At 32.0% G+C, this 27,878-nt stretch overlaps 1 protein-coding gene and 1 long non-coding RNA gene across 5 annotated transcripts; both read right to left on the reverse strand.

Moving 5' to 3' along the window:
* Nucleotides 1-6,942: 6,942 nt before the first annotated feature.
* On the reverse strand, nt 6,943-23,426 carry LOC114270756 (phospholipid:diacylglycerol acyltransferase 1). Of its 4 annotated transcripts, none has more exons than XM_028212339.2 (7): nt 22,580-23,426; nt 20,380-20,602; nt 19,646-19,929; nt 15,755-16,079; nt 11,149-11,408; nt 8,189-8,681; nt 6,943-7,342 (listed from the first exon to the last, which is right to left on the reverse strand). In XM_028212339.2, the coding sequence occupies exons 1-6, from the start codon at nt 23,023-23,025 to the stop codon at nt 8,198-8,200; spliced, it is 2,022 nt and encodes a 673-aa protein (XP_028068140.2). In that variant the 5' UTR covers nt 23,026-23,426; the 3' UTR covers nt 6,943-7,342; nt 8,189-8,197. The 4 variants fall into 4 exon arrangements, with proteins under 4 accessions (XP_028068140.2, XP_028068141.2, XP_028068142.2 ...); XM_028212340.2 differs by having other exon boundaries at nt 6,943-7,324; nt 22,580-23,367; XM_028212341.2 differs by having other exon boundaries at nt 20,380-20,699; nt 22,580-23,365.
* LOC145790673 (uncharacterized) lies at nt 21,506-22,097 on the reverse strand. The gene is made up of 2 exons (XR_014329599.1): nt 21,733-22,097; nt 21,506-21,591 (listed from the first exon to the last, which is right to left on the reverse strand). It is a non-coding gene; the product is annotated as an uncharacterized LOC145790673 (long non-coding RNA).
* Nucleotides 23,427-27,878: the final 4,452 nt, after the last annotated feature.

Here is a 27,878-nt window from a genome sequence, read left to right on the forward strand (position 1 = left end):
AAAAGTTTAAACTAATTCCTAACGTCCATAAACCAACTAGCAGTCAGGATTCGGAATCTTAAAATTATTTTATTCAACCAGTCTCAAATTGTTTTGAATATTTTATTTATTTATTTATTTCTATATTATATATATATATATATACATGTGGCACGGCAGTTCTACCATAATCTTAAAACTATTTTATTCAAACGGTCTCAAGTTGTTTTGAATATTTTATTTATTTATTTCTATATTATATATATATATATATACACGTGGCACAACAGTTCTTCCATACCAACTTAGCTGCCCGGCGCTGCTATTGGCATAACAACCGCTACACCATAGGTTGGCCCAACTAACTTGGACCAGTACAAACAGGGAATGGCTAACACCATGGAGCGTCTAGACAAAGCTTTGAGTTGAAGGGCTTTATTCTCCGAAGGAACAATTCAAGTTGTGCCTTGCAACTACTCCAACCACTCCTCTTTGATCGTCTTCACCCTAGGTATGTACTATCTCAACCCTATTAATAGACCTTTTAGGTTTGAGATTGCTATGACAAACCCTAACTTTGTTGATGTGGTTAGAGATTATAAGCTCACTGAACTATTTTAGCCTGTGTTTGGCAAGTGGGTTTGCAGGCTTTTTTGGTTATTTTAGTCACAAAAAACAAAATAGGCTATTTTAGCCATAACAAACAAAACATCACATCTAACCCATAATCATTACATTCTTCTCTCACAAAAAAATTCAAAAAATTCAAAAAGTCAAAAAGTCCTTCCCAAACCAAACTTTTAAGCTCAGGCTAAAATAGCCAAAAAAGTCAGAAAGTCAGAAAGTCAAAAAGCCAACCCACTTCTCAAACGGAGGCATAAATTTTACTATACAAGTTAAACATGGGAACAAAGAAGTCTTTGGCAATTTTTCAGAAGGAAAAGAGAATTTATTTGCCCGTATTGAAGAAATTCAAAAATATCTAGCTCATTATTTTGGGAAATTTGAAGTCCCTCATACAAAACTTGTAATATGAAAAGGATACGCTTACAGTTGTTAATATATAGACCCTAACAAAATAGTTTTTTTTTTCTTGTCAGAAGGACACGGACAGTGCAAAACTTTTGTACTGACAAATTTACCCATTTTGATTTATTTGTGATACTGAGGAGATTCACGTCGTGCACTATATATATCTCAAGCTGATGTGAGAAGGGATGTCCTAACTTTCTTTGTTGATTTGAAAGCTTGCAGTGTAGGACCTCCAATGGTATTGTTCATTTGTTTTATTCTAGTATTGTACTCTTGCGTGATTTTTTTTTTTTTGAATTCGCAGTGAAAATATGTCCTTCTGTGATAGAATGATAGTAAAATTTTATTATGTTAAAGTTATGTTTTTTTTAATTATTTATTAATAATTATCGTGAGTATGGTATTTAATGACGGTAATGGTATTTTACTATTTAAAAATTAAAATTTTATAGTATATTTTACTGCCAATCAAAGTAAAATTTTACTGTGAAAACAAAGTTAAAATTTTATTATTTATGCTAATTTTGATGGTAAAAATTTGACTTCTTTTTTTATTATTATTTTTTATTTAAAAAATTTCATAGTCAACCTGAATATTATTTGATAGATTTCGATGAGTTGATTTCAAAATTATTAATTTCATTAAAAATAGATATGTAAATTAAAAGTTACATATTTTGAAAGCTTAAAATAATTTCCAAATGAAATCTTCGTTGAACGTGCTTGATGAATCCAGCGCACTAACTATAAGGGTAGTTCGGATAAAAATGTTATATTCTAATGTTAAAGGACTTTTGCAGGCATTTCCTTTGTCAATGTCACCGAATCTCCCATTATTTGTTTTTATTTAAAAAAAAAAAAAACCTCATTGAACAATACAATTTAATCTTATTTCAAGAAGAAATTCTTTGATTTCAAAAGTCCAAAGCTAAACGGATAACCTTAGCGGGATAGAAGGAAAAAAAAAATATATAAAAAAAAAATCATATCTCCACTCTTCCAAAAGAAGAAATTTGAAATCAATGTCTTAAAAGATGAGAATGGTGTTTGAATTTATGATCTTGAGGGGCCTAAAAGCCACTTTAACTAAATATTTTGTAGTCTCCAGTCTAAATTAGAATAGTTCAATTTAGTTCAGTTCATTGAGTCTATTTTGGAGTTCTTTTTTGATAATCAAAACCGTTCACATTTTAAGATTTGTTGAGTAAATTATTCCTATAAAAAATCACGTCGATTGGGTAATAGATACTATATATTCGGATCACTTTTCTCTGGAAAAAAATGAACGGTCAGAAAATTAATGGTTCATAAAAAAAGTGACCTGAATACATAGTATATGTTATTTGATCGGTGTGATTTTTAACAGGGATAATATACTCAACAAATACTAAAATGTGAACTGTTCGAATTATCGAAAAAAATTTCAAAAATAAGCCCAATAAGCCAGACTGAACCCCCCAGTTCAGATGGAGGACTGGAGGCAAGCTCCAGCCTTTGAAAATTTGTTTAAGCAGGAGAATACTTCAACCCTTGATAACTGGAATAACATTTGGGGCTAGACTTTCTAAGATAACGATGGCATTTTGACTACTATTACTAATTTGGAAATCTAGAGAGCCGTTAAAAACATTAAAGCTTCAATAAAGCAGTTTTCTATCACAATTATTGGAATATTATTGGTCCCGTGGGCAATTTTATCAAAGATAGTTTCAATAAGAAAGTTAGTCTTGGAGAAATTAATGAAGCATTAATTGCCTTGATCCTTAAGGTCAATAATCCCGATCACCTTGCTTGTTTTCAGTTTTTAAAAAATATTTTTCAAAAAATTTTACTTTCTTATTTTTTGTATTTTTTTGTTTTTACTGAATTTTTTTAATATTTTAAGTAATTTTTTTACTTTTTAGACACACCGAACATAAATACACTTAAAAAGTAAAAAAATTGTAAAAAAAACTTTTAAAAATTCACTAAATATCAAAAATACAAAAAAAATATAAGAATTCAATACATTTTTTGTATTTTTATGTATTTATTAATTTTTTAAAATATTTTTTCACAAACTTTTTACTTTTTAGATACAACTAGGTAAGGTGCATCTAAAAAAGTAAAAAAAAATGTTTAAAATTTAAAAAATATTTACTAAAAATAAAAAAACACGAAAATCAAAAAAGTCAATTTTTAAAAAACTTAATCAAGAAAACTCCAACCAAACACACTGAATAATGTTAAACAGCTTTGGATAGGATTGCGAGTCTCACCCAAAGTAGCTTTATTCTTGATAGATATACTACTAACAATGTTATCATAACCCAGAAGAATATTCATAACCTTAAAGCTTAAGAAAAATAGGAGGTATGATTTTGAAAATTGATTTGGAAAAAGTTTGTGATCGTGTTTCGTGGGACTTTATTCAGCAAACCCTCATTGAATTCAATTTTAACTCTGATTTGATTCAATTAATTATGAATTATGTTTCAACTATTAGTTCTTTTGTACTCTGAAATGGTAGTAGAGGCATTAGACAATGATATCCTCTCTCTCTATCAGTTTGTTCTTTGCATAGAAAGACTTTTGAACATGATCGGACTTAAAGTTGACAATAGGGAGTGGAACAGCCTTAAGGCATCTAACAATACTTTATCGATTTACCATTTACTTTTTGCGGATAATCTCATTTTGTTTGCCCGAAATGTATGTTTTTATTAGTAGTTATTTTAAATAGTACAAATAAGAAGTATAAAACATGTGGATGCCGAATGGAAAGGATGATATAAAATGTGGTTATATCTTCTTATAAAGAGCAATTGGAAAATATTGGAACAAATGAGAAATTATGATGAGATTTTTTTTTTTTTTTTTTAACAGGGAAATCCTCCTACCCTCCCGTAGGTCCAAGGCAGTGCCCTATGAGGAGATCACCAGGGTGTCCTGTTGTCCGTTCCGAATAAGAGATTATAACCTAGAAGCTTGTCCCGACCTCCCAAGGCAAGCCCCATGAGGAGATCACCAGGGTGTCTTGTTGTCCGCTCCGAATAAGAGATTATAACCTAGAAGCTTGTCCCGCCACCAGGGTGTCTTGTTGTTCGTTCCGAATAAGAGACTATAACCTGGAAGCTTATCCCCACACCAAGTACCTGATTAGGCATCTTTGAGGTCCAATCTCCTAACCAACAGTGCTTCGCCTAGGAGATTGGCCCAAGGGAGGAATTGAACTTGTGACCTTGGGGCTTAAACCCCAAGGCCTTACCACAATGCCACAACCCCTTGGGTTATTATGATGAGATTTTAAGAAGCAATAGAAAGTTATTCAGATTATGAGGAGGCCGACACAAATTTACTTAGACTTTATGATCAATATAGTAAACAACAATGACACACCCCTCTAAAACTAGAGCTCTAGTGAGGTAGAAAATATAAAAAATAAATAAATAAATAAATATAAAAAAAACCACACACACACACACACAAGGCCAAAATATTGGGGCTTTTCCCAAATTAAGCCAAATTTGCAACTTATTTTCCAACCCAGGCTTAGTTTGGACGGAATTTTCAAACTAGGCTAAAGCGCTATTACAAACCACGCTTTCACTGTTTCCAAGCCTCTCCCGCAGAAAATTTGTGAAATAGTAAAAGCGTTGTTACAAACCACGCTTTTAATTAAGAAGGCGTGGTTACAAACCACGCTTTTAAGTAATATATATATATATATATATTTTTCAAAAAACTTAATTTCAAACCACGCTTTCATTGTGTTGTGAAGAAAGCGTAGTTAGAAACCACGCTTTCAATACTGCACAACACACACACTCACAAACTCTCTCTCTCTCTCTCTCTCTCTCACTCTGACACAAACACACACACTCACACTCAATATATATATAAATTTTAATATATATTTATAATTTAATATATATATAAATTTTATTTCATAAAATTGAAATCAATATTAAATATATATAATAATAATTTATAATAGCAAATAATAATCAACTATATAAAATGATTACTTTGTTATTTTAATTCTTAATTTTTTTTATTTTACTGTTTAGGGATAAAATTTATTTTTTTTTTATTTTAGGGTTTAAGGTTTAATTCTTAAAATTTATTTTTTTTATTTTAGGGTTTAGGATTTATAAAAAATAAATAAATTTTAAGAATTAAACTATAAATTCTAAACCCTAAAGCCTAAACCCTAAAATAAAAATAAATAAATTTTAAGAATTAAACCCTAAACCCTAAAATAAAAAATAAATAAATTTTATCCCTAAACACTAAGGTAGCGTTTGGTAACATTTACGTTTTTGGTTTATGTTTATAAAAATTTTATAAACTGATTTCTGTTTGTTTTTAGAAAAACATAAATTACAAACTTGTTTGGTTTGAACAAAATGTTTAAAAAAATTTAAAACATAAACTAAAAAATATGTTTATTCAAGCCTAAAATATTTATATTTATATTTATTATTTATGACAATGGGATCACACATATTATAAGTGAAAAAAAATTAATTAAAAAAAATATTTGAAAAAAAAATTAATTGGAAAAAACGTGGTTTGTAAAAATTATTGAAAAAAAATATTGAAAAAAAACGTGGTTTATATTTATTATTTATGACAATGAGATCACACATATTATAATTGAAAAAAAAATAATTAAAAAATAATTGCAAAAAAATTTAATTGAAAAAAAAAATTATTTTTCAAAAAAAATTATTTTTCAAAAAAAAACTTGAAAATTGAAAACTGTAAACATAAACTCATTTTTTGAGTTTACATTTTTTTCTCAAATTTATAAACTGAGACAACCATTTATAAACCAACGATTTTTCCAAAAAAAAATTTCAATAATTTTTACAAACCGCGTTTTTTCCAATTAAATTTTTTTCAAATATTTTTTTTAATTATAATATGTGTGATCCCATTGTCATAAATAATAAATATAAATATAAATATTTTAGCCTTGAACAAACATATTTTTTAGTTTATGGTTTAAAATTTTTTTAAACATTTTGTTCAAACCAAACACGTTTGTAATCTATGTTTTTCTAAAAACAAACAGAAACCAGCTTATAAAATTTTTATAAACATAAACAAAAAACGTAAATGTTACCAAACGCTACCTAGTATTTAGGGATAAAATTTATTTATTTTTTATTTTAGGGTTTAAGGTTTAATTCTTAAAATTTATTTATTTTTATTTTAGGGTTTAGGATTTAGGGTTTAGAATTTATAGTTTAACTCTTAAACTTTAATTTTTTTTTATAAATCCTAAACCCTAAAATAAAATAAAATAAAATAATTTTAAGAATTAAACCTTAAACCCTAAAATAAAACAAAAATAAATTTTATCCCTAAACAGTAAAATAAAAAAAAATTAAGAATTAAAATAAAAAAGTAATCATTTTATATAGTTGATTATTATTTGTTATTATAAATTATTATTTTATATATTTAATATTGATTTCAATTTTATAAAATAAAATTTATATATATATATATATATATATTGAGTGTGAGCGTGTGTGTATTTGTGTCTGTGAGAGAGAGAGAGAGAGTTTGCGAGTGCGTGTGTTATGTAATATTGAAAGCGTGATTTCTAATCACGCTTTCTTCACAACACAATGAAAGCGTGGTTTGAAATCACGTTTTATGATTAACTTAAAAGCGTAATTTGTAACTACGTCTTCTTAATTAAAAGCGTGGTTTGTAACCACGCTTTTACTATTTCACAAATTTTCTGCAGGAGAGGCTTGAAAACAGTGAAAGTGTGATTTGTAATAGTGCTTTAGTCTAGTTTGGAAATTCTGTCCAAACTAGACCTAGTTTGGAAAATAAGTTGTTAATTTGACTTAATTTGGAAAAAGCGCCCAAAATATCACATTAGATGGGCCCACATGTACATTATAGCTCACAAATTAGAACTCTAAAACATTTTTGTATAGTAAATATGTTATAAATACTCAAAATTATTTAGGGCTTACCCTACCCTACCCGCCCCTTCATAAGTCCACTGCATAAACTTTAACATAAAATTTTCATTACTTACAGCTTTACAAAAAAAATTGAATATTCAAAATTTCTGGGAAATTTGAAATTAAGCACCCTAAAAGTAGCAAGACTTGGATAGAGGATACGTTACATTGGATGCCTATTTTCATGCTTCCCATATCAATAAAAATTAAAATACAAGTACACAACAGCCACATATCTTGACACCTCTGCCAGCAGTTGATCCTTGATTTCTCAGTTTTGAATTTGAGCACAAATTCACACCACAAAACCATCGCCTTCAGTTGTGCCTTGACGCCCAAGGCTCCACATGAACAAGAATCTATGTAAGAAAACGCAACTCCAAATGAGAAAGGTGCCATTTTAAATGTTGCATAGATAGGTGGAAGTAAGCAAGTGTATCATCATATACAACATGAAAATGACAAGAATGATTGGAAGTAGTGGGTCAAACAAAAAAACAAATTACTTCCCAAAATACAATGTTACAGGCACAATATGCTCAATCACTACAATGTATATGTATTTATGTACGTCTAAAGACATTTGAAAAGACGGTTATTAGATAGAGGACCAATTTAGTGTAGTGTTATGTAAACTAAAAATTGATAATCAAAAGCAAAAGTTGAAATCATCCCTCCCTAACTTTCTAAATAATCAACTTTTTTTCAATTTATTTAACATATTTTTACTTCATAAGCTGTAATAAAAAACTGCACCAAACACACTAACACATGCTGCTGCACCAAACAAGTTCACAGAAAAGTTTTCATTTCAAGGTTCTCCTAGCTTTCAATTTTATCTAATTAATGATTGGCAGTTACAGAAGTGATGAATTTTAACAATACATAGGGACCTTTTTGAAAGTTGATATTGCAACTGCTTCAAAATAAGGGAAAAACAAGATGTTGTGTTCCATATATATATTTGTGTGGAGAGTTATTATATACATGTATATTATATTTTGATAGTTCACCACTAAATACTATATGCCTTTTAAATGTTGCCGCTGGAACCTACTCCTATTATTCAGGGACATTATATCAAAAAAATACTAGTCCAGTTATTTTTCCAGTTGAATTATTATCATCCTATAACGCAACGACTTTCATCAATGTAGAACTCCAATTATTCAAAGACATTCTATCAATACATTTTAGAAACTCACCAATGAGATCTAGAGTTGTAAGTTGATCCTTTCAGACCATTTGAAGATTTCAGAGTAAACTTGATCTCCTCCCAAGTCTACTCCTGTAGCTCCCGCTGCCACTCTAATAATATCTTCAATTAGTGCAAAATTCCCCATTATATCGACATGAGCACCACTCTGGGTTCCCCGACCTTCCAAAAGATTAGCTGGAGGGGCATGATTATATTCCCTTATGTAAGTACCAATGCCTGAAGGATTGAATCGAGTCATTCCACGCCAACCTTTTGCAGACATAAAACCTGCACTCAGGACAGGAACTGTTTCATCTCCGTCAACGGAAAAAACGCCACCCTTTAGACAAGTGCAGCCAGGTCCACCCTCTGCTGAGGTATCAATCTGAAATGGAATGTAACACTCAGCAGCAGAACTTAACTTATAAACATATGCCCTTTCAGTGGGGATTCCAACTCCATACATGGAGAAAATCTCCATGTCAGGAGCATTTGGTAATCTGCAAAAACATCACAGAACGTCAAAATCTACAGCAAAATACTATTTTCCAAACAAATATACTTCAACAAATTAACCTACCCCTCCCTAGGAAAAAATATTTCCACAAAGCCAGACCTAAATAATACTTTAATAAAACAATACCATTTTCTGATTCTGATATCTATTTAATTGAATGCTATAAAATTATGAATATTTTAGCATTTACCAAAGCTTTAATCTTAATAAGACAAATCATGTATTGACACCTTACTTAACACAATCAAAATCATAGTTCTAAAGAAGAGAGAGAGAGAGAGAGAGAGAGAGAGTGACAGCCAACCATTCATGCATAATGCATATCATGTCATCCTTGCATTTAAACTCTGTGGTATATGCTTGCTTGAACTAGAACTTGTTAAGGGCCATAAGGGAAGGAGAAGTTCAGTGAAGATATTAAGTATAGAAAAATTATGTGTTTCATGTTTCAAGTTAGGGGATACTTTAAATTAGAATTTGACAATGTTAGGATGTGCCTATGCCCTCATTGAGGAGCTTAAAGACTTCAGTCTAATGTGCTTGTTCATTTCATGCTATTTGTTGTTTTGCTAAGCGGGAATAGTGGTAATTAAGCATACTTAGTGAGCCTTAATTAGGATTAATTAAGTAAAGCATGATTAAGTTAAGCCTAGATTAATTAGTATAAACCTTGGTTAACTAAGTCCAATAAGTAAGATTAGACAAATTAATCAAGCACAAGCTAGTACCTCCCCTTTTGTCTCCTACAATCCTTGTCTTGTTCAACTCAATAAAACCAAACAAAAGGAGAAAATCTGCAAGGAGCTAGACCCAGCAAAAGAGAGAGGGAGAGAAGAGAGAAAGAAAAAGAAAGAAGAGGGAACGGAATAAAGCTTGAAGAACTTCATCAAAACTCATCCTTCAACCAAATTAAGGTAAGATAAATCTTGTAGTAAACCCTCCTAGCATCTAAAAGATTGAGAAAAAAGTTAGGATCAATTTGAGTTAATAAAGAAGAATGAGTGAGAGAATGAGGAAGGTTAGGTTTTGATGAAGAATTAGATTTGTAGCTTAGAATTTCACCACCTTAAGGCAATTTTCGATGTTCTTGACGCATAGGGAGTTATATTCTCATGATTTCTCATAGCTTTCAATGATTTTGCATATTCAAAATTCATGTTTTGAAGGAGGGGAAAGAAGAGAATTAGAAAGAAATTGAAAAGAAGCCAAGGAGGTTATAATATGCTTTAATCTTGTTTTTGATGATTTTGCTTTTAAAGGAAGCTTATTTTCATGTTTCCTTATATTTTTCAAGAGTTTTCCTAAATTCGTGTTTTGAAACCCTAGAAAGAAAGGGAAGAAGATGAGAAAATAGTTGGAAATTCGAACTCAAAGCACATTGTGCATATCAGCCACTTCTGCATGTGCGGGAGTCACAGCCGCATGTGCGGCCAACCTTGCCCGACCCATTTTCAGTTTTGGAATAAAAGCACGTGCCCTGGCCATCCCGCACGTGCGGCCTTCTTTTCCGCACGTGCGGAAATGTTGTTTTTCGCCCATTTTCTTGTATTGAAAGCCTCAGTCACCTAGGACACTCCTTGCATAAATTTAACATTGTTTAGGCACTTGTTTGAGACTTGAATTAAGCTTAGAATAGTACTTGACATGTAAGAAAAGTTAAGAAAACGTTTAGCCAAGTTTAGGTGTTCGATTTGTGCATGTAAGTTAAGTACTTCAATGTCTTGCTTTTGCTTTGTGTAGGTTAAGCTTTGGAAGGACAATACCCTTGTCAAGGAGCCCTTTGTGAGTAGTAATTTAGTAACGCTATGTTTGATAAACTATGTTTCAAGTGCAAAACTTATTTCTCTTTATAAAAGCTATGCTATGATTCGTTATGAATGAACATCCTATATTTTTGTACCATGTATTAATATAACATCTTTAGAGTATGACCCTACCGGGTGTTAAGCCGGGTACGACCTTACCGGGGGTTAAATCGAGTACGACCTTACTAGGGGTTCAAGCCGGGTACGTCCTTGTCAGGGGAAATTAAACCGGTGTCCTTATGGGGAGACTCATGCCAATATCTTTGGAGTCGCACTAGAAGTCTTTTCTTTTATTTTGTCCTTTCGGGAGTTGTAATGTTCAGTCAATAGTTTTGTTTTTCTATTTAGGCTTTTGTAAGATCATGATATGGATGATGTACTTTTCTTTTTGTTGTTTTGACTTGTAAATATCAAGATAAATAAATGAGAAGTATGCTTGTTTTTTTTCATTGCGCCTTATGCACATGCTCTGAATGGACTCTTGGTAATTAATGGACAAATGTTTCCGCCTAAGCCCCAATGTTGTTAGTTCAATCTTGTCTTGTCTTGCTAGGCCTTCGGTATTCAGTCACTACTGGCTGGTCACAACTACTATTCTGTCTGGGGCAGGATGGGTCGTGAGAGAGAGAGAGAGAGAAGTCTCACTTTGTTTCTAAGGGATTTGACCAATATCTGTAATGTTCATATTTTTTGTCATCCAAATTGTCAGCAATTCCGTAAGAAAAATGAGCACTGCCACGCTTCATCATCTTTGGGGCAACAAACTGAAGCAGATCCAGTATTGATCCAGCTGTGTAAACTTTGTAATCTGCAACAGCTTTGATGCCCCCTATGCCCATATCATGGTACTCGGTCCATACATCACGGCATGTTGTGTTCGCAAGGTTATTGCCCTTAACAGCACCCTACAGATCAACCAACACCAAGTAAATAGCAATCAGGTCTTGATAATGTAATTCACAATGTGCAATTGACAAAGTGTACACATATAACATGTCATTATATATCATAGCTCATACAGGAACAAGGCAATCTGTGATTACCCCTGTGCAGATGCTAAAGCGGTGGGTGGGATTGGAATATGTCTTAGATTTTCTCAAGCAAAATATTTTCAAACTTATGGAACCATATGAAACCTTAGCCTTATTCTAAAACGAGGACAAATCAGGTAGCAGTAGTACAATGACTCTGTTTGCCTGTTGTATGGTTATTTGTGCAGTTCCAGCAAATAAAATTGGCATAGACATGCTAACATTTCAAATGCCTGATTCAGAGCATTATTCTTTTAATTTAAATGTCAGGACATAAAGGATGTTGTAACTAAGTGACTTCCTTCTTTTATTAATATGATGAAAAGTATTTCATGCCATTACTAGGAGATCAAGTGCAGAATCTTTATAATCTTCACTTTAAAGGGATCAAATAAAAGATCTACCATGGCACGACTGCCAAGCAACTTCCACCTCCAACTTCTTTGTTGACTTAGGGTTAGAAAAAAGCCATTATTAGCACATTTTAAATTCTTACTCTTTACGATTTCGGTGCCATGTATGGTTCAGGACTACAGGGTTTTCAAACTCCAGAGCGCACACTACAAGGACAGTGATTCACCACTCTAAAAATGAATAGCATAAGGCGGGGAACAGTTGTTCTTGCACATTATTCATATATAATCAAAAGCGTAATGAAAGGAATTTGAGAGAACCTACTACTGCTCGATCAATATATTCAAAAGGATCAAAATGGCATACATAAAATACTGAAAATTATTTGGCAGAGAACATACTATCAACAAAAATGATTTCTTCATACACCAAGAAGCATACATAAATAAACGTAATTTAACTGCAAATAGTTTTACAGAAATCAAAGATATAATATGTATCATAAATAGCCATAACTAGGAAAAAATCCAATTGTCACAAAGGTATTGACGATGATTAGGTTTAAACATTTGGCTGCAGAACCCACTTCAAGCAAAAATAACAAATCACAGATAATATAGGGGCCATGATTATAATAAAACTAAACCTCGAAGTAACTAAGCTTTGTTGGATAACTTGATATACATTATTGGACCCATGTCCTAGTAGTTTAAGCTATTGGGATAATTGGTGACTTAACACTGTATCAAAGCTCAGGTTGAGAGAAGTCATGGGTTCAAGTGTCTCCGTTAGCATTTAGTATTTAGACCCTGTTTGATTTCTTCTTCTTTGATATACATCATTGGACCCATTTCGCAGCAACCTAAGCTTTTGGGATAATTGTGATATTCACTTAAAATCAATCCAAAGAGGTCTTTCTCAATGCAAGCACATCCAGATTACACTGAACCTATTTTCTAGGGTACACATAAGGTAATTCCATGCTTTGATTTTTCTCAACTCATGCTTAACACTAATTAATGCAAATGTCATTCTGGAGTTTTATATTTCTATATTTAATATTACAAAATTAGTATTTGATTAGGAATATTTTGATTTAGTATGGAATAGCCAAAAATCATTTGGTTTCTTATTTTGTATGTTTCTTGGTCTACAAGAATTAGAACTATTTGGTTTTCAAGACTTGTGCCTAGTTTCCTAATATTTTATTTTCCATCTTAATACTCTTAGGGCTGTTAGGATTACTACTATTATAAATAAGATTGTAAGCCTTATAGCTAGTTGGTTGACTTTTAAATTGATTAATAATACAATTCGGAGAAGATTTTTCCCTAAGTTATTACTATTAGTCATTATTCTCGTTGATTTGTTCATTCCATACACCATTCCCTGCAACAGTTCATATCAAAGCCCAAGTTTGAATCCTAACTATCGCACATGGAGGTGAAACTAAGAAATACGGTGGTCGAGTTGCCATTGTTGAAGATGTGTATGAGCGAGATAACATTGCACGGGATGCCCCATTGGAGGATTGATCTCTACAGCTCAAGTATATGATTGGTGCACTATCTGATCGGTTGGGTGCCATTGTTTTTGCAAATTAACCTTGCAATCAGTCCTAAAACCAACATGTTAATAGGAATCGTGCTAAGGAAAATGCAAATGGAAAACCTGTTAACAAAAATATTTGAGAATGCACTTTTCATTATCAAGCTGATGGCAATGGTAAATTATTCTGAAGAAGATTTTTATGACTGCGATATTTTCAGATAAAAATTCTTTGTTATTACAATCATAAGTTGATTAGAATTGAACTCCGAAATTGGATGAGTACCCAGAGAAGCATGATTATTTAATCACTGCCAATAAAGGTAATGTGATTTTAGTTACGGAGATCAAGTTGAAATCGAAGAAAACAAGACCATGGAAATCAGTTCAACAGAGGAAGTTAGTAAGGAATTTATTGATGCCAAGCAAAAGGCGGACAAGCTGTGTAATGCTAACACCGAGGAGGAAGAGGTTGGGCATGGCGATTTCAACTCATGCGTAAATGCTGTGCTTTACAATTCATCAACAGAATTGAATTGAGAAATAAAACTGTGGTGGAGACATTACAATGCATATGTGGGACCTGTTTCTGATGTAGGACGAGTAGGGATTACTTTCCTACAAGTAGTGAGAACGGTTTAAGTATACTTGCAGTAGCAACAATAGACTTATAGGGCTAGATTTGGTGGGAGGCAAACGTATTTTAAAAAAATAAAAATAAAAATAAAAATAAAAGAGTTTTAAGGATTTGTAAAAGGGTAGGATTCTGGGAATGAAAGCACAAGTGTTTAGGGGATGTTGGGTGGCTGTTCTAAGTACTGTGAACAGTGAAGTGAATAATAACCTTGCGCGCGCGCCAGAGAGAGAGAGAGAGAGATGCTTCACCCTCACAAGGGATAGGCCAATCACACAAACACAATCTCAAATTTCATAATATTAACTCTTCCCCCCCAATCGTCGAGATTACACATATATTTATAGGCTAAAGACTCTCCTAATTAATTCTATAAGGACTATAACTCAAATTTGGAAATTAAAAATATTTAGCAATTACTAATATTCTAGATCAACTATGACTTTCAATTATACTTCAATCATAATAGGAAACTTTAATGACTTCTAATTCTACTTCAATATCAAAATAGGAAACTTAACTTTTGACTACTAAGATTATTTTAGACATAATAAAACCTATATATAATAACCCATTTAATAACTTGATTCAAAATAAAACACATGGATGACCCCCTACAAGGCTACAATCCATGTCCTACAATTATTGCAATTACCATTGTGCCCTTAATTACTAAAACCTACTATAATGATATAAAGACTCAAAATAATTCTAATTTTTTAATTCTTGATGCCCTAAATGTGTCTCATGTGAAATTACATATTTGCTCTTTTTCTTCTTTCCATGATCTTCATCAGTTTCTCATGTTTTACAAAGAGGACAAAACATCGATACTAGATAATAATAAATAAAAAAAATCAAAACTTGTTAAAGGAGAAGTCGGTGCATATTTATTGAAGAAAATTATCCATTTAATTTTGGAAGGTGATGCTTTGAAATTGAGGTTTGAGAAAATTAATCTTAAATACAAGGCTGATGTAAACAAGGGCAGACATGACAAATTATTTCCAGTAATTGAAACTTGATGATGAGTTTTTTCCAAACTGAGGAGAAAAATGCAAGCATGATTTTGAAATCTTATATTTATATTTTTAATAGGGAGCTGCTATTCCCACTCTACTTTGCTCCAAATAGACTCCTTTCTTTGTCCTTGATGCATAGAAGGGAGAGTATTTTGAGCAAAGTTGAGTGGGAATAGTAACTATGTATAATAAGGACAAAGAAGGAGTGTATTTTGAGCAAAGCGGAGTGAAAAGAGCGGCTCCATTTTAATATTATAGAATTAGTATTTGATTACAAATATTTTGATTTAGTATAAAAAAGCCTAATATTTTGTTTGTTTCTTGGTCTACAAGAATTAGGATTACTTGGTGCACAAGACTTATGATATGTTTTCTATTCCTGGAGTCGATAAATTTCTATTATTATAAATAGGGTTGTAACTTTAAGCCTTATCGCTATTTGGTTGAGTTTTGAGTTGATTAATAAGTTATCATTATTCGTGGTTATTCTTGTTGCTTTGTACATTCCATATACCATTCCCTACATCAGTTACTGATCATCTTATTATTTTATGTTATAATTTTTCCTAAAAGAGCAACAAAATCAATTCATCAAATAAATTAAAATTAAGAGATTCAATTGACAGAAAAGTATCTAACTAATTTGGAACTTGTGACATTACCCTGAAATCCATCCTCTCAATTTCTGATGATTGCGCCTCAGCTACATCCTTCCCAAATGATATTATTCTCCCATAATGCACATGTGTGGTATTAATTAAACTCCCTTTTCCATTTTGGCCCACTGTCTGAGTGTCATTGTTCTTCATTTTCTTGGCAGTACACTCATAGCCTTCCTCAGGTGACCAATCAAGGCCACCCCAGATAGTGTCTCCACCTTTCGGAATCATTGACATGGTCGAATCCCATGTACGTGTCATCCGCATCACATGCTGCAAAGTTTGCAAACCAAATACATCCATATCCAAAACACCTGGTGCAATAGCCCTGCAGAAGGATTATAATTTCATTATGAGCCAAAAAAATAGAATAAAAACTGTTATAGGATTTGTGTGTTGGCAGTTTCAGTAAACATAATGTGTTATGTGACTAGGTTAGGTGTATAGGTCTGAGTATTGAAGTTTAAAGGCTTTCAAAGACAATGTGATGTGCGTTCCAATCTAATCTTGCATATAATTGTACGAGTGAATTGCATTAGTTTAGTCAAATTTTGACACAGTTTCTAAGAGTTGTGATTGAACAAAACATCAAAACACCTAAATACAAAGATCCTAGGACCAAATTTTTTTTGCATATTTGTAATTGGAGCCAAAAATGGGATCTAGAACATCTTAGGTTAGAGTAAGCAACTTATTTTGGAGAATGCAGTATTTTAGCCAATTCTAAAAATTTCGGATTAAGGGGGAGTTCACATTTTATTTATTTAGAATTTCATTAATTTTGATATTTTAGAAGTTGTGGCCTAGCATGATAGCAAGTGTTATCCACCCTTAGCCTTGTGGTTGCCAGGTCAAGTCACAGAAATCTCCCTCTCTAGGTTAAAGCTGCCTACCTCTACCTGTACCAAACCCAACTATAAAAGAAAGCCTTGTGCAAATAAGGGTAATCTAGAATAGCTTGCTGGATTTTTTTTTTTTTTTTTTTAAATTTAAATATGCTATTTAAGGGCCCAAATAGTGAGTAATTTAGGGTTTAAATGGTTAAATTGAAGGCTAATAGGTAGGAGAAGGGATTAGGACCAGTTTGAGCGTGATAGGAATAGGATAGGGTTTTGGAGCTGAAAAGTGCACTTTTAGAGGGCTGTGAATAGTAAGCCGAGAATAATAACTAGAGTATGTGCACAAAGAGGAGGAGAAGAAGAGAGAAAGAGGTGATTCATCCTCACAGGGGTTAGGCCAATCACACACAAACCCAATCTCAAATTCTCATAATATTAAGTTCACTGAACAATTGAGATTACACATATTTATAGGCTAAAGGCTCTGCTAATTCTACAAGGACTAGGACTCAAATTTAGAAACTAAGAATATTTGACAACTAATAATATTCTAGACTAACTAGGATTTCAAATAAGATTCAAATAACATTACTACACCAGCAAGATGACCCATAAACTATGACCACTACTCATGTCCAACAATTATTAAACTACATAATGCCCCTAACTTCTAAAACTTACTACAAGTAGCTTAATAACTTGGAATAAATACAAATAAAGACTAACCAACTAGGCCTAGCTTAGTTGGCCACCATGCCTTCCTTAGGGCTTAGTCCCAAGGAGGTCATGGGTTCAATTCCCCTTAGGGGGTTGAATGAAGGGAGTGCAAGCATTTAGGTGCTTTGCCATGGGTGGGGAGATTTTCTTCCATAGGTGCTAACAACTAACAACTAACATTTGTCGATCAAAAAAAAAAAAAAAAATACAAATAAAGACTCAAAATAATTCCAAAAATTCAATCCTTGATGCCCTAAACATGCTTCATGTGAAATTTCAAATTTCTTCTTTCCATACTTGCCATCAAGGGAGTATTTTGTTATTTACATGCACTACCTTAAGTAAAGGGAAAAGCATGCAAAAGGGAAAAATCAGGACATTTAGAGTACATTATGAACTGCTAAACAAAGGCGCTTGAGTGGTACAACCAACGTTTAAGCAGGAGGCCCTCATGCAGAATTTCAAAGAGCTTCACCAGAAGCTCACTGGAGCCTGAAGACAAAAGAGATATTGGGAGCAGTGCTCGAAGCCTACTTGAGCATGCATACAGATTTCAGTCCAAATTAGTTTCTTATTTTAAATAACCTATAAATACTTAGATTAGGTTTTCTATTAGAGATACACACGGAATCTATTATCTTTTGAGAGAGAAAAATATTGTTCATTCATTAGTTTTCAAAAGGTTTTTGAAACTCATATTTCTCAATATTTGAAACTGAGTTCCATGCATTATTACACCATACCATACAAATAGTTTCTTGATTGAGTGGTTTGATAAAATAAAAAATAAAAAAATCACATACTCTGTAAGCACTTAGATCACCCTCAATGCAATGGTTACACTATTCAATTGACCGATTGCTCTACCCAGAGAAGGTTGACAGTGGAGTTTGAGCTTCGGAGCTTGAAGGGAAGACATCAAGACTAAATGCTGGTTTGTAAGTCCTTTTACTTGAGTCTATATTTAAACTCATATGTAGTTCATTGTTACAACAGATAAGATTGCCTGTGCTTTTTTATCAAAAGGGATTATTGTTCCCAAGGATTTTTCACATATGTTGATGTGTTAGTCTAGTTTATTTAATTATTGCGATAATGTGTGGATAGTTAAGATATAATTGATTGATAGACTGAAACTAATTAATTAGATTGGATAATTGACTTGATAAATTTTAATTGGTAATTTGATTGAGTGTTTGACCTATTCACCTCCCCCCACACACAAATGTATCCGCCACCACAATTTCAAAAACATATTTAGCATAATAAGGACAAGGATTTACACATATTAGTAACTCAAAATGTACATTTGTAACATTTGGTTTTGGTTGTGCTTGTAAAAAACCTTAATGAATAATAACAAAAACTAAAACTAAAGACAATTACAACAATTTTCACAACAAAAACCATATTTAATTTGTTCTCCTCAGCAAATTTTTGTAGATGCATGGGTTTCTTTTCTAAATGTCCATTCAGGTAAGTAATTATCTTAGACAATAACATAACATATCTGAACTTCAGTATCTCCTATAGTATATCAAATTTTCAACATTTCTTATATTTTTTAATAAGCACCCTTCTTTGTTTTTTTAGCACTTTAAAACACAACTCAAGCTACAGAGTGGAATCACCACCATAACAGATCATAAAAGAATTGTATGTCACCTCACTTCCTCAAAGAGTGATTCTATACATAAAGCCTCCTAAGAAATGATAGAATAGTTACGTCTTTTTTTTCCTGTTCTCTTCTCAAAGTTCTCAAGACACACAATTCTTGGCATATTCCAGCAGATTATGTTTTACTGGTTTTGAAACCAGAACAATACTAAGATCACCAACTAATTTAGAACTTTTCATCTTTATCAAACTTGATAGTAAGCAATATATAAACCATACCCCAAGCAATACATCTGAGCCATTGTATTATTGACTAGAATATTGTAGCATGAAAGATTCTCTTACTAATAATACCAGTACAGACTCTACAGAGTACAATCAAACAAATTAATAGAGCAAAATCAATAGCTCTTCCCTTTGAATAAAACAAAGCCCCCATTTGAATTTTGGTAACTCTTTTCTTCATTCTTTTTCTAGGGAGTAAGATTATCTACTTGAGGAGGAAAGGACACAATGACAGACCAGAGGGCAGAGATTGGATTGACAGCTTTAGCTTCACTCATAATGGAGTGAAAATAGGTCTAAGTTGTTTGCATAGCTTATCTCAAGTAAACAAGCAGAAAACAAAATCAAAATTATCTCACTATTTGCCCTAAATAATAAGTAGGCCTTGTTTCACAAGGTAAAATTTGCGGAGAGAAAGAGGCAAGCAATGACAAACCTGGCAACAGCTATATCCTTTGCTTCAGCAGAGAATAATCCAGAGACTGCTTTGGGAACGCCTAAAAATGGTCCACCAATATTCATTACCGCCTTTATATGTTTATCACACCAACCTGATCCACCCCCACCACCCATTGGAGCTGGTGCTTCAACCCATTTCATAAAATGCAAGAAGTACAGAACACCCATTGAATGTGGAATTACAACCACCTTTCTCCCACCACTGGTCGCAACCATGAGTTCTATATTACTTTTAATCCTGCTAAGACTTTGGTCACGTACCTGATCAATTCAATTTAGCAGAATATTTATCAGATGTAAGAGAGTAATTAAACAGACAATATTAACTTAACTCTGATCTAACAATACTAACTTTACACCCCTCACTAATTTTTTATACAAGTCATACAAGCCTACCTTTAGATTAATAAGCACTTCCAATCCACACACAAGCCATATATCAATTTTACCAGAGTTAAGAGTTGCCCCCATCCAGTTCACACTCCATGTTGGAGTTCCAGTTTTTTACTAAAAGAAATAGGACTGTTTGGATGTGATAGCTACTCACTCATACATGACCAACTTGGCAGGCATGAAAGTTGGTAAACCAAAAGATGCTGAGAGGGATAATAATAGCAATTCTTACACTACATGCAAGCTGATCCAAGTCTCTCTGTTGAAAATGTTTTATACAGATATTTGCAAGGTAAAAGAAGTATATCTCAAAAATACCTCAGTATTCTGAAATGAGATCCTCCAATCGTATGCAGCCATATACATGTTTTTCTCCTCATATCCTATGCGTGCCAAGTTTGCAATTAGAACTGCCCACACAAAATAACCCGGTGCAAAGTAATCAGCTGCCACAAGACCGGATACAGGCCTAATTCTTACACCAGAAGGGTCCAATCCAGTTTCATTATCCAGTGACATATGTTCAACCCAGCATAAGGGTCTGCAGAAAATAGCACAAAGGAGGAAAAACCATTCTACTAGTCAATTCCATGTTTCCAGCAACATCATTGCCATGAAAAAGTTAACACAGTGAAACTCTGCGAAGGTAACAAAAATCTGATGTCACTGAAGCAATGGAAATTATAATCATCAGAAGTCAAGCTAACAAAATATGTAACAAGAACTCAAACTAACACCTGCTCAACTGAGAACATATCAAAGAGCACAAGTATGTGTTATGCATATTTATCAGACAAGATCTTAATCTTTATAAAAGCAAAATATTTGGTCATAAGTTCCCCTGGCAGGCAAGCTCCACATGTGCTGTTAAAAAACCTAATTCAAAGCACTCTTAAATCACAAAGAGTAGTCTTTAATCATGCTTCTATGGGTTCAGGAAATCCCATTGTAAAACTGCACAAAGCATGCCAGCAGCAAGCAGATGAAAAATGCTTGGAAGCACAAGCTTGTAGGAGTGAACTACAGATTTCTGCACCAACTCACAATGAAAACCTTGATACGCTACAAAGATAGAGACCTAGTGCCTCATTTCATTAAACTATAGTCACAACCATTAAACCTTCCAATTAGCACTTAATTATCATCTTATAAATTATCCTACACTGGGGTATAGCATAAAGGTCATACCTAGTGCACAAGGCTCTATTTACAACAAGATATGGGAGACTGATTGGGTTGGCAACATCACCACAACTTTTTTGTGGAGTGTGATTCCTGTCAATTGAACCCTGTCACAAGGCAGACAACCCTTGTCATCATGCCAGGTCAAGACCTTTATGCTAAGGTATAGCATCAACATGTGTTAAATCAGTCAGCAGATTCAGTGCTAGCTGGACCTCATTTTGCTAACAACATTACCTGTCTATTATATTAGCAAATAAATAAATTGAAGCCTGACAAACTATGATGTTTCATTGAAACCTTTTTCATTTCCCTCCAACAAGGATTCATATACTTGAGGATCTTCCACTACAAAGAAACAAATAAACATTTTCAGTTCAAAGTTTGGACCTCAACATCCATTGATATTTTACAAGGTCTATTCAATATGGACTTGAGCGCAGTGGCAGCCTTGGCCTCTTCCTAGAGAAAGAGAGACAGTTAGATAACCTTTTTCATTGACATGATCGCCTGCCCTTATCTCAGTTTTTTTCCTTCATCATTTGTTACCATTTATTTCCTGCATAATCACTGAATAACCTTAAAGATGCAGAGCACCAAACAAATTGTTGTCCAACATAAAGCAAAGCACGTCAATTTGTGACACATGTTTGAATTAGCAAGCAACACTTCCCCAGTTTTTAGGTTCTACTACTAACTCAAGAAAGAGTGGATTTCAAAAGTCATCAACCACTTATACCCACTTGTACCCACTTATACAACTTTAACAAAACTATCAAAACACCAACAGTCTATTAAGTCCTATAGTCTACAGATAGACTTCTGTAGTCCAATAATTTATCACAATTTCTATCTGCAGCCCACAAAAAGGAAAAGAATAGACGCTTGGAACTTATCTTTCACTCAAACGAGGGTGGTGTTTGGTGCAACTTATTGTAAGCTAGATGCAGATAATCCAAAAGCAACTGTCACCCAGTTTCCATGAATTAGCTTTTTTTTTTTTAAAGCTATTTCTGCCTAATATGTTATACAAGTGTGGCACAGACTCTAAGCTGCACCCAACAGGCTCGCAAAAAGAAACAAAAACAACTTTTGCATCCTTAAAACCATTTCATTACAATTAAGCACACTTTTTTTTTTTTTTTTTTCTTTTTCTTTTTTTCTCACATATAATAACCTTCACAAATGAAATTCAAGTAGACAATTAATCAATCCACATAGCAAACACAAAAGCAACTCATTAAACATACAATTAAAACAAATTAAAAAAATCAAATTAGACTAATAGAAGCCACAATTATATCATATCTATAATAAAAAGCAATAAAATTGATACCTTTTATAGACTTCCCCAAATGTGCCACCCCAAAGCCTCTTCCTGAACAAACCTTCGGCACATTGGTGGCCTTCCCAGAGCTCCAAGCCGCCAGTGACGATGCCGGGGACAAAGACGACAGGGTGCTTGGCCGTTAAACCTTCTTTCAGCAACTTCAGCCCCGGCGGATCAGGCAAAGGCCCCGTGATCGCCTCCGTCACGTACTGAGGGAACGAAGCAGGCATCGCATTGTACAAAAACAGCAAAAACCACCAAACAGAGCATATAAACCCTATGAACCAACAACAACTATCCAAGCAACTCCATTTCTTCTTCAATTTTCTCCCTCTCTCTACCTCAACTTTACTCCTCTTTGACTTCTCATCCCCCTCTTCCTCTCTCTTCTCATCCTCAGGCTCCCAATTCGAATCTTTCTTTGGTTCAGAGCCCTTTCTACGCCTCAACATCGACGTATATATATATACGAGTCGATGTAGAGAGAGAGAGAGAGAGAGAGAGATTATGAAAATGAAACTCTTTAAATAATCTCAACTCAGCTTCAATTGCTAATCCTATTAAAGCCGTGACCTATCCATATGCCTATGCAGATATATAGGTCTATATATGGAGGGGTGGCCGGAGGTGGACATGAAGGCGGTGCTTGTGGTGGTGATATGGAGGCTGGGATCGGCTGCTTGTGTTTGGAAATTGGATCTGTGGAGAGGTGGGAACGATGACTGACGCGTGGCGTGACTTAGAGCTGAAGTTATGTGTGGGCTGTTGGATGATGATTTAACGGAGCGGAACACGTTTCAAGAATGGGCGAGAAGGTGTTTTTATTTTTACGGACGTCACTCGTTGGGAATCCTCTTGAAACGAAAAATTATTAGTTAATTTAGGAGTGTCAGTGTGTGGTTGGTTTGAATATTTTTGATTAAATTTTTTGATTAAATTTTTTGATAATTGAGTTTTTTATTTTTAGTAAATATTTTTAAAATTTTAAATATTATATATATATATATATTTAGATAGATAGATCTTATTTAAATATATTTAAAAAATAAAAAATTTATGAAAAAATATTTTAAAAAATTAATGAATATATAAAAATACGAAAAATATATTAAATTTTAATATTTTTTTAAATTTTTGGTATTTAGTAAATTTTTTATAAAAAATTCACAAAAATTATACTTTTTATGTGTATTTACATTAGGTGTGTCTAAAAATTTTAAAAAAAATTGTTTGAAATATTAAAAAAATTCAGTAAAAATATAAAAAAAAATACAAAAAAAATAAAATAAATTTTTCTGAAAAGTATTATTGAAAAACCAAAAACAAGCAAAAATGTTACTCATCAATCACAATTTATAATATCTCTTTATATTTTTTAATCATTTAATATAAATTTATAAATTTTAATTTTTTTCATTAATTATAATATCGTTAGGCACCACGCGGTAGTGCCCCAGATCACCCAATAATTTCTCTCTTGAAACAGCCGAAAAAAGGCTGTCAGCCTTCTGGAACTTGAACGCCAAAATGGAAATGAAAAAGACTTTGAAAGCTTGCCTTTTTTTTTTTTTTTTTGGAATTACTCACTCGGTTGAATTCACTTTTTAAAAAAATTTACGTTTTTGTTTATCGTGTGGTATTTTAAAAAGTTAGTAAAAAATTAATTTTTAGATTTTTTTAATATATTTTGTTTTGTTGTGAATAAAAAAAATGAGAGGTAATAAAACTCAAAATAAATAAAAAATTAAAAGTTGACTTTTTACTTACTTCTCAAAAGACCTCCTTATTTTTAATTTTTTTTAATATTTTAAATAATTTTTTTAATTTTTAAATACACTTAATATAAATATACTTAAAAAGTATAATATTTATGAAAAAAATCTTTAATAAATTCACTAAATACCAAAACTATAAATATATATATACATAAATTCAATAAATTTTTTGTATTTTTATATATTTATTAATATTTTTAAATATTTTTTTACAAATATTTTACTATATAGATATATCTAAATATGGTGCATTTAAAAATATATAAAAAATTACAAAAAAATTTAAAAATATTCACTAAAAAACAAAATACACGAAAAACAAAAAATTTAATTTTCAAAAAATTCAATTCAAAAAATTAAAACTAAACACACTGATTATATTTTTAGGTAATAACTCAATATTTGTCTTTGTCTATTTTGGTCAAATTATCAATATCCTTACTGTTAATTGGCAGTTCTAAAATTTCAAAAATTAAATTCTTTTGGCTAAATTATACTTACCTCTCTTGCGATTTTTGACAATTATAGGAATCTTTCCTATAGTTTTAATAATTACATTAATCTCTTTTACTTTTGAAATTATTATCAAAATTCTCCCACTGTTACCCTCCGTTAGACTATTTAACATAATTTACTAATATCACGTTGATGCCATACTGATAATGACAAAATAACTCTTTAGACACCTTATTTATCCAAATGAATAATTTTACTCATCTTCCATGAGGTTTATATATATATTATCAAAGATCCATATATATTTTAACATTATTTAATAAAATTCCATACAATATTAAATAAAACTCTTAAATTGTTAAAATATTATTAAATCATTTAATAAAAAAATTTAATTTTTATTGATAAAATACTTACAAATACACAATTTCTCTAAAATTAATATTAAATAACATTCTAATAATTTAATATAAAACTTATTCTACACTACGTACATAAATTAAAATTTATCATTTTAAGTAATACATTTATATTTAATTTTTTTTAAAGTTGAAATAAATGGATTTACTTTTTTCAGATAATTTGCATTACTTATTTATTCATATGTACAAACATTATTATTTTATCTTTTCTCAATCATATATTATTTTCAAATTTTAATTTTTGTCTTTGGGTTATTAAACTTTTAATCAATGCATATTTTAAAAACAAAGGCTAATATTTTTACATGATTAAAAAAATTAAAAAATAAATATATAAGTATAGGGAATGACGAAATCTTATATTAACTTCTCACATTCATTAATGCTTATATTTTATTTTATTTTTTCTATAAGAGTTTAAAACCTTGTGAGAGTCAAGAAACTATATATATATATTGAAAATATTATGAAAAATAAATATAATTTTATATATATTTAATATGATAAATTAAATTTAGTGCATTTAAAGTTAAGATTAGTGTTGATAACCTTAGAGGAGGTAAGATATTTTTTTTTTTTTGTACTTCTTTATTTATTTTTAATTTTTTTTAATCATGTAAAAAATATTAATTTAAATTTTTTTTTTTAAATATGCATCAACTAGAAATTTAATGGGGCAAAAATAAAAATAAAAATAAAAATAAAAATTTGAGAATAATATTGAGAAAAGACAAAATAATAATTTTTTTACAAATGAATAAATAACTAATGCAAATTGCCTACATACATATGCACATATATGTGTGTGTCTTTGGAATGTAAATCTGGACATGTATTTTAGACTAAGTGTGTGTGTTATTTTGACAATCGAGAAGCAGCAACTCAGAGCAGAACAGTGTTTGATCATTGTGGTAGGTTTTTCATAGGCAAACTATCAAACAAGTTATGGCCATGGCAGTATAAACCAACACATCAGCACTTTTCTTCACCCCTATTGCCACTCTACTTCTCATTACTAATTAAGGATCGCAATGATGGAGGGCCTGTACTAAGTAAAACAGATATGTAAATGCATATATATATATATATATAGAGAGAGAGAGAGAGAGAGATATATATAGTGTGTGTGTGTGCGCGCGCGCGCGTGTGTGTGCGGACAAGAGACAAAGAGAGCGAATTTAAATGGCTAAACACCAACAAACCACTATTCAACAAAGCATACTCAATGTAAAATCTCTGTTTTGGGGGTTGAATTGCAGGAAGCCGAAGGAAATTCAACCTAAAACAGTGATCAAGATAGAGAAAGGAAAAATTAGAAACCACAACTAGTTCATTTCCAACCAATTCATACACTCAATGATAAGAGCTGAATGTAAAATACCTTACGAGTAAAATACCTTGCGAGTTTAGAGATTGATGGTGATCAATGGCGACGATGATGATACACAGCGGCGGTGCTACCTTGCGAGTTCGATTTCGAGTTCGAAGGCTGGTGGTAACTGACTTACCTCAAGACAATGATGTGCCTTCATTTTATTTTATTTTATTTATATATCTTTTCTGGGATTTAGAGATTTTTTTTTAATAAAGATTCTCACTTTTTCCCATTGCCTACAGATTTGCTTTTAACCAGGTAAGTTCAGAACTTGTGTTGCAATTATTTACACTCACTCAGGTCCTATCTTTCCCCAAGCTTCAAGTCTCTGGCTGTGCAATGTGTCAACCATTACACCATTGCAGCTCAAATCCTATCACAATTACATAGGAACGATTTCAAACAGAATTAGTTGCACAGTAACGCAAAACATTGATCAAGACAAAGATGGTTGACACATCTCTTATAAACACCATATTATGTTATCTTAAACAAAATTTTAAGAGAAGCCCAACTAAGTGCTTAAAACAAGGGACTAGGCTAAGCACGTCTGTTAATGATTTATAAGGTACAAGTGTCTTATAAGCAAACTGATCACAAAATTCACCTAATTCTTTATTGCCAGTAAGATTCTGTTTTTTCATCTGGTATTGAAGTTTAAGGTCATTGCGCAAAGAAAGACCTTCTTCTATGACGAGGCCTATGAGTTGGCCATAGGTGTACTGGTAATAAGGAATGGACATGCGATCATGGCGATCTCAAAGTTTTTTCCGAACTTTTTCTACAAAAAGATTAGGAAGGCCATCAATAAATTTGGCTTTCCAATGGCTACTGTTAGCATCAGGTCTCTACATAACTTTTAATAAAAACACATCTTTGTTCCATCGAAAATGAGTTAAAGATGGGCATCTAAGGTTCTGAAGTAATTCATGGCTACGATCATCATTAACTGTATTGCTCCCAATAAAATGATAAAGAATTGTCTGGATTGAAGTATAAACTGCATCCTCTCGTTGAGTAAGAGTATTACTAATGCGGTTTGTTTCGGTTTTGATGGCATTCAACACCTCATTCTATTGAGCGGAAGTGAGAACATTATCCCACCGTCCCTTAAGGATGTCTGAAAATCCATTAATAATGAATCTAACTATCTGATGGTCAAAATTATTATTCTATTTACAAATAGTGGCATACATAATGATATGATGTATACATTCAAGTATCTAGTATTTAGAATAACCATATATATTCCATTCATAAATAGTTTTTCCATGATA

The sequence above is a fragment of the Camellia sinensis genome, chromosome 5 (assembly GCF_055761805.1).
Source record: "Camellia sinensis isolate YWXY chromosome 5, ASM5576180v1, whole genome shotgun sequence".
Lineage (NCBI taxonomy): Eukaryota > Viridiplantae > Streptophyta > Magnoliopsida > Ericales > Theaceae > Camellia > Camellia sinensis.

Bases quoted from the DNA above. Each gene is read 5' to 3' on its own strand.
- LOC114270756 (XM_028212339.2), bottom strand. From the start codon at position 23,025: ATGTTGAGGCGTAGAAAGGGCTCTGAACCAAAGAAAGATTCGAATTGG. The intron at 11,409-15,754 runs GTAATGTCACAA...GTTGATCTGTAG, and splicing joins TTGAGAGGATGGATTTCAGG to GGTGCTGTTAAGGGCAATAA. The intron at 8,682-11,148 runs GTGAGACTTCTC...ATGTTTTTGCAG, and splicing joins TCAAATCCCTTAGAAACAAA to ATTACCAAATGCTCCTGACA.